The 12,264-nt window shown below is 50.8% G+C and overlaps 1 protein-coding gene across 1 annotated transcript in view; it reads right to left on the bottom strand.

Annotated features, from left to right (window-relative positions):
• The window catches only part of LOC141729662 (uncharacterized), a 41,166-nt gene extending 36,174 nt beyond the window's left edge, over positions 1-4,992 (bottom strand). Inside the window, exons 1-5 of the mRNA XM_074544502.1 lie at positions 4,812-4,992; positions 3,545-3,947; positions 3,067-3,165; positions 2,799-2,971; positions 2,498-2,598 (exon numbers count right to left, since the gene is read on the bottom strand). Of these exons, the coding sequence (XP_074400603.1) occupies positions 2,498-2,598; positions 2,799-2,971; positions 3,067-3,165; positions 3,545-3,899 (728 nt within the window). The 5' untranslated portion in view covers positions 3,900-3,947; positions 4,812-4,992. The remainder of the gene's footprint in view (positions 1-2,497; positions 2,599-2,798; positions 2,972-3,066; positions 3,166-3,544; positions 3,948-4,811) is intronic.
• Between the last annotated feature and the right edge of the window lie 7,272 nt (positions 4,993-12,264).

The following is a 12,264-nucleotide window of genomic DNA, read 5'->3' as shown; positions in this document are numbered from 1 at the left end:
CTCACAGCAACAGAATTAAAGGCGGTGAGAGAACCCAAAGAATAGACTGTAACATGCAGAGCAGGTGAGAGAGAACCAAAGATTGAAGATGTCTGAAAAGTGGAGTTGAACTTCCAGCCAGCTTGAAGGTTGTTTAACTAACACTTTGGGTGGGGAGTTAGAACTTTATCATTTATTGATGTAATTGTCCTGTTTTAATAGATGAGAATCACAAACATCTCTTGAGGGGTAGTACACAGGGAACCATCAGAGGTGTTGGGGCAGTGTCCTTAAGGACCAACAAGCAGAGTGAAACAAGAAATAGAAGGCAAGACCAGGTTGGCCCCTGTGTTCACCGCCAAGAAGATTCCATAGCCCTGCTGTGGGCAGCAATCCCATAGGCATGGCAAGGTGGGGGCAAGAAAGGCACCCCAGAGCTCTGTCACTGCTCAGCTGTCTTTTAATACAACAGGAACCAGAAGGGAAGACTGAGTTGGCCTCTGTACTCACCACTAAGATCCACCTGCTATGAGTAGCAACCCCATGGGCACGGTAGATGGGAGTAAAAAAGGCACATCAGACCTTAGTGATCCCATTTTGTCCATTCCAAATAAGTGTGGCAAAGAAAAACTGAGATATTTTTCCTTCTGTTCCCACTCTCCTTGCCCACATCAACAAATGCTAGTATAAGTCATTAATTTTTATTTCTTGTGAAGAGTTGAGTATCTGGATTGAAAATGAGAGTTAATTGTTTGAGCCAAAAGCTCATAGGAATGGAAAAGTGTGGTTTGTTATAGATGAATGATGTAGGTGCTGGCTCTCACAATTAAAAGACAGATATGTGTATGTGAAGAGAAGTTTGTAGATGTAGAGTGCTGTTACTGTAATATGTCCCCCCACAGTCCTCTTTCCCTCCCCCTTGCAGCAGCCTCAGTTCCCAGGGCATTTGGGGAGGGCCGGCTCATTGCCAGGAGGGGCCACAGGACAACACCTGAGCTCCAATCAAGGTGTGAGGAAGTGATCTCCACCTGTGGAGGGCAGAGAAGGAGCTGACTGACAAAACTCTGGGAGGGGCTGAGGGTATAAAAGGCAGAGCATCCATTCTGTAAACAAGCATATGGCTGACAGTGACAGAGATCCCCAGTGCTGTAGTTTTTCCTTATTCAGTCTGTTGTTGTATTTTTTTGTTAAGGTTTAATGAACCTCTAAAATTTTAAAAGTGAGGGTTGTTTCTCACATCTTCCATGGACAGTCCAAAACTCTCACCTTCAGACCAGTTTGTGATGATTTCCAAGAGCCCAGGGTGATTTGGATTTCCCAACTAAGCTTGTTGTACAATGTAATAAATTATAAATATAGGTATTGGCTTTTGCATTTATGTACTACCTTTTCTTTTGCATGCTATTACTGATCACAAAAACCCTGATATACTACAATTTGTAATTACTGCATTTGATATAGTATAATCTGTCAGTTTATGTATGCACCCTGTAGCTTTAATAAACAGAAGTGTCACAGATACTAGCTTAGGCCATAGCACAATAGAGACTGGGATATCTTGGAATGATTGTTTGATGTAACTAACTCAGAAAATGGTGTCAAATACTTTAGTGATTTTCCAGATTCAAGGACTTCTTTATCAGAAAGACAAGATAACAGACACAAGAGCATGGAAAAAAAAAAAGACTTTATTGATCCTCATTATCAGAGAGTGAAAATACAAAAAGATAGAATCACAAGAAACCATGAAATATAACAGCTTAAGGTACAAGATGGCCTGAAAAAGTTAAAAAAATCTAAACCAGCAAGAAAATTGAATGTTATGGTGCAACTCTTAAAAGATATTGAAAAACTTACATATACTACATATATATAATTTAATAATATATTTCATATTATAGATCCTAAATATTAGAGCTACATGCACTCTTATAAATGTACATGTAGCTCTATATATGTAACAGCATATAGAAAGCGTAGGTTGAGTTAACCCTGTGCAAGCAGAAAAGCACCCCAGGGCAGGACTTAAACGCACAATATACTTTTGTAAAAAGCGTAAATAGTGAGCCATATTTCCCACACATAATGAGAGCAATGCACTCACTGCAGGCAGCATCAGTGGCAGGATGGATTGCAGAGACTTTTCCTTTGCAGCCCCAGCCCAGCGCTGGCACTGGGGATGGAGAGGCACTGAGGTGACCCTGAGAGGAAGTGCAAGGCACAGGGCGCAGCTGAGGAAGGACAGCGCAGTGCCGGGCTCAGAGGTGAAGCTGGCACTGCCCAGTGTGGAGAAGGTCCTTTGTGCAGCCCCTGTTACAGGGGAGCTTGAGCCTTGCTGCTGACATACGGCCGCTCACTGGAGCAGTTCATGCTCCTGAATTTCTTGTCAGCCAGGTACACACAGTCGGAATTGCCATCGACAGGAACCCTGCAGGGAGGAGCAGAGGCAGCGCTGGCTGCCAGGGGAAGCCCTTGTGCCCCTGTGCCCCCAGGCCCTGCCCGGCTCCCCGGCACTCACCGGGAGCTGTAGCTGCTGCCGTCCCCCCACTGCAGGCGCTCGCCCCGTCTGCGCAGCCCGAGCCAGTAATCGACCTTCCCAGAGAGGCGGAAGAGCAAATCCTGTCCGGGAGAGAGGAGTGGGAGCTGCCCCGGCCCCTCGGGGGGACACGTGCCCGGGGCTGCCCCCGCACGCCGGGGCTCCTTCCCTGCAAGGCCCCGGCCCAGGGCTGCAGCCCCGGCCCTACGAGCACCGAGCCCGGCCCAGGAGCGCCCCCAGGCTGCCCTCAGCCACCCCACACCGCACGCAGCCCCTCACTCACCATGGCCTCCTCATCCTTGGCAATGGCCAGGGAGGCCCCGAGCTCGGAGCACCGTTCCTGACCCTGCTCCCACGTGCTGTAATCCAGTGAGAAGTAGTAGCAGACCCCCTTGTAGCCAATCCAGTCATGGGGACAGCACTGCGGGGTCCCAGGTGTGACTGGAACCTGTGGTGCTGCAGGAGGAAGAGGAGAAGTTCTCAGGATTCCCCTGTGCAGGGAGCCCGTTCTGCCCCGAGGGGCTGGGCCCAGGCTGCTGCCCCTCCCTTACCTGCCAGCACAGCCAAGGCCGCCCCCAAAGCCAGCACCAGCACCAGGAGCAGCAGAATCAGCACCGCCGTGCCCACGGGATGGCACCTGAACCGTTCACCTGGAGCAGGAAAGAGCTGCTGGCTGCCAGAAGCAGAGCCGGCCCTGCAATCTGCTCAGCCCATGGCCAGGGAGCAGAGCAGGGAGCCCTGAGGCAGTGTGGGCCTCCCTCAGCTGGCAGCCAGAGAGCCAAGAGCCTGGCCACAGGCAGGGACACAGCTGTGGCCACAGGCAGGGACACAGCTGTGGCCACAGGCTGCAGCAGGAGAACTGCACAGCCTTGGGGGCAGCTGGGGCTCTTGCTTCCAGCCACGGATGGGGCCCAGCAGAGCACGAGGCCTCTTCCAGACATCGGGAAACAGCCACACACCTGCCAGCCCTGGCCTTGGGAGGGGACACGGGCCCCTGCCTAGAGGCCATAGGGGTGGCCCTGTACTCACCCAGGAGTCTTCTGAGGTTCCTTTTGCGTTCATTGCCCGTTGCTGCTCTCCCCTGGGGAGGCAGGGGCTGCCTCACGCTCTCGTCACTGGTGCAGAATCCATTCTCCACATCTGCACTCACTGCACGCTCACAAGTGGCATCCGCCTGCTTATGCCAAGAGGCTTCTTGGGCCCCAGGCAAGTGTGGAACTGCGGCTGCTGGTCCCTCCTGGAGATGCTGGGGCTCATTCGCAACTCTAGTCATGGAGTAGAATTCACTCTCCTCCGGCTCACAGGCGCCATCTCTCTGCCTGGAACAAACAGCATCTTGCTGCGGAGACATCAGGAGTGCTGCTGGCAGATCCTTATGGAGCATCCTCGGGATGCTCCTCGGGAACAGCTTTACAGCCGCGCTGATGGCACCCTGAAAGGGACACGAAGAGAGGTCGCTGCTGGTGCCGGCCGTGCGGGGCGAGGGCGGTGGCAGATGTGGCTGCGCTGTCGCCGCTGCCCAGCGGTGCGGCAGCAGGTGCGGAGACAAGCGCAGCCTCCGGGAGCTCTGCGGCGGCCGCAGCCGCGGCCCCTGTGGCTCTGCAGCCGCTGCAGCCCAGCTCCGTGCCGGGCCGGGCGCTGAGAGCGCCTGCGAGCTGCCGGCTGCTGCTGGCCCGGGGCAGCTGCGGCTCGGAGTCCGCCTGCCGAGGGGCAAGAAGCAGCAGCCCCGGGCTGCTCACCATTGTGCCCCGCATGATTCCCTGCCCCGGCGCCTCGGAGCCCGGGCACACCGAGCGCCGGCACGGCCGCTGCGACTCCTTGCCTGGGCACACGGAGCGGCTCCCGGCACAGAGGGCAGCGCCGAGAAGCCTCGGCCCCGGAGCAGGCTGCATGCGCCGCTTTGTGCCCGCACTCGGCGCCTGCAGCGCTTTGGGCTCTGAGGCACTGCGTTCAAGTTCATGCCGTGCCAGCCCCGAGCCGGGCACGGACACCTCCCGCCCGAGCAGCGGCCCCAGCCCGGTGCCGCACGGGCGGGAAGGGTCCCGGGCACGGAGCAGCCGCCTCCGTCCTAGCGAGAGCAGCCGAGATGAGCCATCGCTGCCGCGGCAGCGGCTCCATCGCGGCCATCCGGGCACGGAGGAGAGCGCGGGCAGCCGCTCCCTCGGCGGCGATCCCAGCGCAGGGGGCACACGGGGGAATCCGGCACCAGGAACTCGGCAGAATCCCCCGGCCCTCACCGCGGCCCCCTCCGCCCGCAGCGAGCCCCGAGCTGGCGCAGCACCGACCGCGGTCCCACCTGGGCTGGAGCCGCCTCCGAGCTCCGGGTGCCGCCGCCGTCCCGATGCCGGCCAGACACAGCGGGCACGGCCGCTCCTGCCGCAGTTTTAAGCTCGTGTCTGTGTGGGAGGGATTTTGGCCGGGGTTGATCAATCAGAGAGGGGCGGGGAGGAGGGGAGAGGTCACGTCGGGTCACATCTGGTTCTTTCCCTACATCGCTCGTTGTAAAAGCGACGCCCCGGCGCGCGACAAGGATCTTCTGGGGCTGTCAACAGTGAATTAGGCCCGAGATTCTTGGGGTGGGTAAACCAAGGATAAGCCAAGGGTAAACTCTCTCTTGTCGCCGGTTCAAAGGATTGAATCAAGGGGAGAACAGGGGTTCTCTCTCGATTTAGATCCCTAAGTCATGCATAAGTTTAATCCCGAATAAAACGTGAATTGGGGACTTTTCCTCAATTTAGTCACCTAAAAAACGGAGAAATGCACTTTCCCTCCTCAATTTCCCTCTACAAAGACCATTCTGGGGGCACTTGCACATCTTTTTCATCTGTGAAAGTCCCTTCAAATGGAGGCTCCCCCTCGATGGAGCTCTTACAGTGTCACATCAAAGCTTCCTCTCAAGGGGAGCCCTTTCAGACCAGGCAACGCCGTGTTTGCTCTCAGTTTGAGCCTGGAGATGATGAAAATGGGGCTCTTTCCCTCAATTCAAACAGCACCATAAAGAGTTTCTCCTTCCATTTAAACATGAAGATCATGGAAAATGGAGGTGCCACGAAGGCAGGCGCCACCAAGGGAGGCACCCAAAATGATGAAAAAACTGTTTTCCTTCAAGTGAGACCCTGCAAATCACACGGTAATGGGGACCCTCCCCAGTTCAAACACTATTACAGAAAAGCTTTCCCCCCTCCATTTCAATCCCATTTTTGGGGGGCACTGGGGAGGGACTGGGGGCACTTCCCCCTCCTCACTGCTCACCCCTGGGGCTGCTGCCCCTCGCACAGTGCTGAGCAGTTCCCTCCCAGTTCCCTGCCAGTTCCCCTCTTCCTGGCGAGCCCCGGCAGGGATGGGGAGAGCACTGGGCAGGAGCTGGGAGCGCTGTTCCTTCCCAGGGCTCCTGATATCCCTCCCAGCGCTCCTTCTAGCTCATCGGGGAGGCAGGTTTTGCCAGGAAAGCCTGTAGTTTGCCAAGACTCTGTAAACTATTGTTTACAGAGTCTGTGGTTCAAGTGGTAAGATTGAGATCAAGTAGGAAATCCGCAAAGAGGAGGAAATACAAAAATGTCAAACACAAGCCTTGTGTGTGCTTTGTTTTCCTCCTCCCTTTTACCATTTCCTGCCTTCCTGTCCCTTTCTCTGTGAGTGCTGATGTTATGCTGGAACAATGTGAGAGCTGCCCCTCAGCATTCAGAGGCAGCTATTGCGTGGCTGTTCAGCTGTACAGCGCTGTTACTCCCATGTAAGCCCACGCTGCCCTTTCCCTGCCCCTGCAGCAGCCCCAGCACTCGGGGCACTGCGGGAAGGGCAGGCTGGGCACGGAGAGGCGCGGCTGGCACCGCCTGCCCTCCCGGCAAGGTGCACGAAGGCATCTTCACCGAGGGACAGCGAGCACGGCTGTCAGCACTGACAGACCTTGGCAGGGCCAGGGCTGCCTGTGCAGCACTGAGGGCACGAAAGGGAGAGCAGCCACTTCTGTCACCGAGCTGCCAGGCTGCAAACACCGGGGGATGCAGGGCTGGGCTCCCAGCGCTGTGGTTTTTCCTTATTCGGTCCTCTGTTGTAATGTTTGTCTAGGTTTAACAAACCTTTTAAAATTTTTAAAAGAGAGGGTCGTTTCTCACACTGATTTTCAATCTGCTCTTGTAGCAGCATACTGTCAGTAATACTGTCATTACTGTGAGAGGACAGAGAGTTGGCAAAGCTTTGCGAAGCTTCTGCTCCTCCCTCTTCTCCTTGAAAAAACCGAGTCCCTCAATGCAATGTAACCTCTTTTACTGCCTCAGGAAGTGTCATTTGTGTGACTCATCTTGAAAATGTGACTGAGAAAACACCTCAAATGCAGTGTTGATTTCTTTAATGCTTTTCCTGAAATCGTTGGTTTCCAGTTGATTTTGATGCTGAAACCATTCATTGTAGCTACTCTGCGCACAAAGAAACCATTAGACATTTTTACTTTCGCTGCCAGTAGAAGAGAACACAGAAAATACAAAGACCAGTCATGAAACCAACCTCAACAGTCCCAGATGCAGCGTCCCTTCACATAGACCCCTAGCAAAATGTTAATTGCAAAATGTTGATTGCATTGTGAGTCAGAGAGAAGCAGAGGGTGGAGCTTCCTCAGTTGCTGCTGAGTGGCTGAAGTATATACGAGGTGTCTGGGGAGCGCGGCGACCCGGAGCGGGCAAACAGGGTTGTGGTGAGTCTCTGGGGAGGATACAAGGCAGTTTGCGCAGGCAGGTCATGCAGGCAGGGTTGCCAGCTTTCTTGCTAGTAAGGAGTGCTCTGTATTGTTTGAGGTCTTTCTGCTGCCTGGTTATTTTTGAGGTGTTTGTCAGTAATGGTTTCTACACGGTCAAAAGCTGTGGCTGGTATAAGTGACCAAGTTGGGCCCTCCAAAAAGGATGTGTCTGTACAGACCCATCCGTGTCCAGAGCGTTTGAGCTTATCAGTGGCATCAGGCAGTGTTGTGGAGGAGTCCTGCCTGCACTGTGAACAAGTGAATGACCTCCTTTCACTGGTGGCTGAGCTTGGGGAGGAAGTAAAGAGGTTAAGGAGTATCAGGGAAAGTGAAAGGGAAATAGACTGGTGGAATTCAGCCCTATCATCTTTAAGGGAGGCTTCTGACCAAGAGACTGAGGACTTACATGCCTCCCGCTCTCAGGTAACAGAAGGGCACCTGGTAGATGAAGAGGAGTGGAAACGGGTCCCCATTTGGGGAGGTAATAGCAAAAAGTCCTCCCCCTCCCCATCATCCAGCCAAGTACCACTTCAGAATAGGTATGAGATCCTGGATAGAGACACCCAACTAGATGATTTAGGAGAGAACTTCCTGCCCAGTGAACCCCCCAATTATGATTCATCTGCAAGATGGATCACTACCTCTAGCATCAAGAAGAAAAGAAGGGTAATCGTAGTTGGTGATTCCCTCCTGAAGGGAACTGAGGGCCCCATATGTTGACCAGACCCATCCCACAGGGAAGTCTGTTGCCTCCCTGGGGCCCGGGTACAAAATATCACTGAGAGACTTCCTGGGCTGATTCAGCCCTCTGATTATTACCCACTGCTGATACTCCAGGCTGGCAGTGATGAGATTGAGGAATGTCAAGGCAATTAGAGAGGACTTCAGGGTACTGGGTCAGGTAGTTGATAGGGCAGGAGCACAGGTAGTGTTCTGCTCAGTCCCTTTGGTGGCAGAGGAAAATGATCAAAGAAACAGAAGAATCCACATCATCAACAAGTGGCTTAAGGGTTGGTGTCATCGGCAAAATTTTGGATTCTTTGATCATGGGGAAATTTTTACAGCATCTTCTCTGCTGAAACCAGATGGGGTACACCTCTCTGTTAAGGGCAAAAGGTTTTTAGCTCATGAACTGGCAGACCTCATTGAGAGAGCTTTAAACTAGGTTTGAAGGGGGAAGGGGAACCAGCTGAGCTATCTGGAAACAGGCCCAAGAATTGCAAGGCTGAGTTAGGGGTGAAGTCAGTAGCCCAGATGAGGTGCATGTATACCAATGCACACAGCTTGGGCAACAAACAAGAAGAGCTGGAGGCCATGGTGCAACTGCAGAGCTGTGATGTAGTTGCCATCATGGAAACATGGTGGGACTACTCGCATAACTGGAGTACTGCACTGGATGGATACAAGCTCTTCAGGAGAGACAGGAAAGGAAGAAGAGGTGGAGGGGTGGCCCTTTATATTAAGCAAACTTTTGATGCCATCGAAATTGAAACTAAGGAAGATGGAGTTGAATGTCTATGGGTAAGAATAAAGGGGAAGGCCAACCAGGCTGACACCATACTGGGAGTCTGTTATCCTCCATCCGACCAGGAAGAAGAGGTAGATCACTTATTCTATAAGCAGCTAAGTAATGTTTCAAGATCATCAGCCCTTGTTCTTGTGGGTGACTTCAAACTACCAGACATCTGCTGGGAACTAAATACAGCAATAAAGAGGCAGTCCAGGAAATTCTTAGAATGTATGGAGGACAACTTTTTGTTGCAACTGGTGGGTGAACCCACCAAGGGAGGGACTATGTTAGATCTGCTGTTTGCAAACAGAGATGGGCTGGTGGGAGACGTGGTGGTTGGAGGTCGCTTGGGGCAGAGTGATCACAAAATAATAGAGTTCTCAATATTTGGTGAAGTCAGGAAGAGCACCAGTAAAACTCTCGCATTGGACTTCTGGAGGGCAGACTTTGGCCTGTTTAGGAGACTTATTCAGAGCGTCCCTTGGGAAGCAGTCCTAAAAAACAAAGGAGTTCAGGAAGGGTGGGCATACCTCAAAACAGAGATCTTGAGGGCACGGGAACAGCCATCCCTGTGTGCCGAAAGATCAGTCAACGGGGTAAACGTCCAGGACTGGCTGGGCAAGGAGATTTTGGAGGAACTTAAGAATAAAAAGAGAATGTATCTGCGTTGGAAGAAGGGTCAGGTCTCTAAGAAAGTATTCAAGAAGGCTGTTAGAGCATGCAGGAAAAAAATTAGGGAGGCCAAAGCTCAGTTTGAACTTAGAATTGCAACTTCTGTAAAGGATAATAAAAAATGTTTTTACAAATACATTAATGGTAGAAGGAAAGGTAAGACCAGCCTTTGTTCTTTATTGGACAAAGGAGGGAACTTAGTATCTGAAGATGAGGAAAAGGCAGAAGTGCTTAATGCCTATTTTGCCTCAGTTTTTAGTGGGAAGAGGACTTGCCCTCAAGACACCTGCCCACCTAGGCTGGTTGATGGTGACAGCGAGCAGAATGGTCCCCCCATTATCCAAGAGGAGGCAGTCATAGAACTACTGAAATGCTTGGATATTCATAAATCTATGGGACCAGATGGGATCCACCCCAGGGTAATGAGAGAGCTGGCAAACGAGCTTGCAAAGCCACTCTCCATCATTTACCAACAGTCCTGGCTCACTGGTGAGGTTCCGGATGACTGGAAGCTGGCCAATGTGATCCCCATTCACAAAAAAGGTGCAAAGGAAGATCCTGGTAATTATAGACCGGTCAGCCTAACCTCAGTACCTGGCAAAATAATGGAACAGTTTATATTAAGCGCCATCACGCAAAATTTACAAGATGGCCAGGGTATCAGACCCAGCCAGCATGGATTTAGGAGGGGTAGGTCATGTTTGACCAACCTGGTCACCTTTTATGACCAGGTAACCCGCCTAGTGGATGCAGGGAAGGCTGAAGATGTTGTTTACTTGGATTTCAGCAAGGCCTTTGACACTGTCTCTGTTGGGAATTTAGCTGCTAAGGACTGGAAAAGTACAAAACTGCAGCTAATTCCAAGTCCTGCACCTGTGTTGATAGCATGTCCTTGAAGCTTAGTTGTAGTATAATAACAAACAGTGAAAGAGACATGAGAAAAGAGAGTGTAACCCCTAAGGAATGAGGATGAGTTAATGCTATAGTTTAACCAATAGATTGCTTGGCTTACAGAATATTCATAAGCTTATTATTTACTGTATAAGTGTTTGATACTTTTTTCAATAAACTGGACCAGAAGGACCTGAGGGACCGGGACCGGACCGGACCTGAGGGGCCTGTGATGAACCAACTGGTGTCCTGGTCCCCTTCCTTCGACATGTCTCCCATAGCACACTCCTAGACAAGCTGGCAGGCCGTGGATTGGACAGGAGCACTCTGTGCTGGGTTCAGAAATGGCTGCATGGCCGGGCCCAGAGAGTGGTGGTGAATGGTGCTGCATCCAGCTGGCGACCAGTCACCAGTGGTGTCCCTCAGGGATCTGTGCTGGGGCCAGTTCTGTTTAATATTTTTATTGATGACATGGATGAGGACTTAGAGTCCTTTATTAGCAAATTTGCAGATGACACTAAGCTAGGAACGTGTGTTGACCTGTTAGAGGGACAGAGGGCTTTGCAGAGGGACTTGGAATGGTTGGATGGATGGGCAGAATCTAAGGGGATGAAGTTCAATAAGTCCAAGTGCCGAGTCCTGCACTTTGGCCACAATAACCCCCTGCAACGATATAAGCTAGGAACAGTGTGGCTGGACAGTGCTCAGGTGGAAAGAGCCCTGAGGGTGCTGGTTGACAGTCGGCTGAACATGAGCCAGCAGTGTGCCCAGGTGGCCATAAGGCCAATGGCATCCTGGCCAGTATCAGGAACGGTGTGGCCAGCAGGAGCAGGGAGGTCATTCTTCCCCTGTACTCGGCACTGGTGAGGCCTCACCTGGAGTACTGTGTCCAGTTCTGGGCCCCTCAGTTTGGGAGGGACATTGAGATGCTTGAACGTGTCCAAAGCAGAGCAACGAGGCTAGTGAGGGGCTTGGAACACAAGCGGTATGAAGAATGACTGAGGGAGCTGGGGGTGCTCAGCCTGGAGAAAAGGAGACTCAAGGGTGACCTTATCACTCTCTTCAACTTCCTGAAGGGTGGCTGTAGTGAGCTGAGGGTCGATCTCTTTCTCCGGGCAACAACAGACAGAACAAGAGGACACAGTCTCAAGCTGCACCCAGGGAGATACAGGCTAGAATTAAGGAGGAAGTTTTTCACACAAAGAGTGGTCAAATACTGGAATCATCTACCCAGGGAGGTGGTAGAGTCACCATCCCTCAATGTGTTTAAAAAAAGACTGGATGTGGCACTTGGTGCCATGATCTAGTTGAGGTTTTAGAACATGGGTTGGACTCAATGATCTTAAAGGTCTCTTCCAACCTAGAATTTCTGTGATTCTGTGATTCTGTTAAACCTTTCAATACTTCAATCCTCCCTCAAGTAAAAGGAAAAACAAAACAAGCCAAGATACAAGCATATAAAAAAAACGACATACAACCATCAAAATCAGTAAAGAAGAAGTTAAATCCCAAATTTAAAAAAAGGGGAAAATACCTTAATTTTAAGACTGAAATCCTCTTATAAACTATGAAGAAAAAAAACCCTCATTTTTTCCTATAGCACATTAAACTATAGAAAAATGAAAATATTCAAATAATATCAAACCTCCTTCAAATAATAAAACATCCATACTCAAATAAACAAATATTAAAATAACTATAATCCCATAAAAAGTTTCAACAAAAAAGAGAGAAAAATAATCCTATACTTCTGAAAAAAGAAAAAAAAAATCTATTCCCAGAGATGAAAATAATTTTAAAACTAAATTATACAGGCTTCTACCTTATAACAACTTATCTTCAAAACAATACCCTGTAAATCAACATAGTCCACCAACAAACTATTAAAAAGATAAGAAAAATAAGAAAAACTTCACAATAGCAAAGTTCCCCAAAAAACTACTA

This window comes from Zonotrichia albicollis, chromosome 7 (assembly GCF_047830755.1).
Source record: "Zonotrichia albicollis isolate bZonAlb1 chromosome 7, bZonAlb1.hap1, whole genome shotgun sequence".
NCBI lineage: Eukaryota > Metazoa > Chordata > Aves > Passeriformes > Passerellidae > Zonotrichia > Zonotrichia albicollis.
Note: the sequence above shows the minus strand (reverse complement) of the source record. Positions and strands in the feature narration are given on the sequence as shown.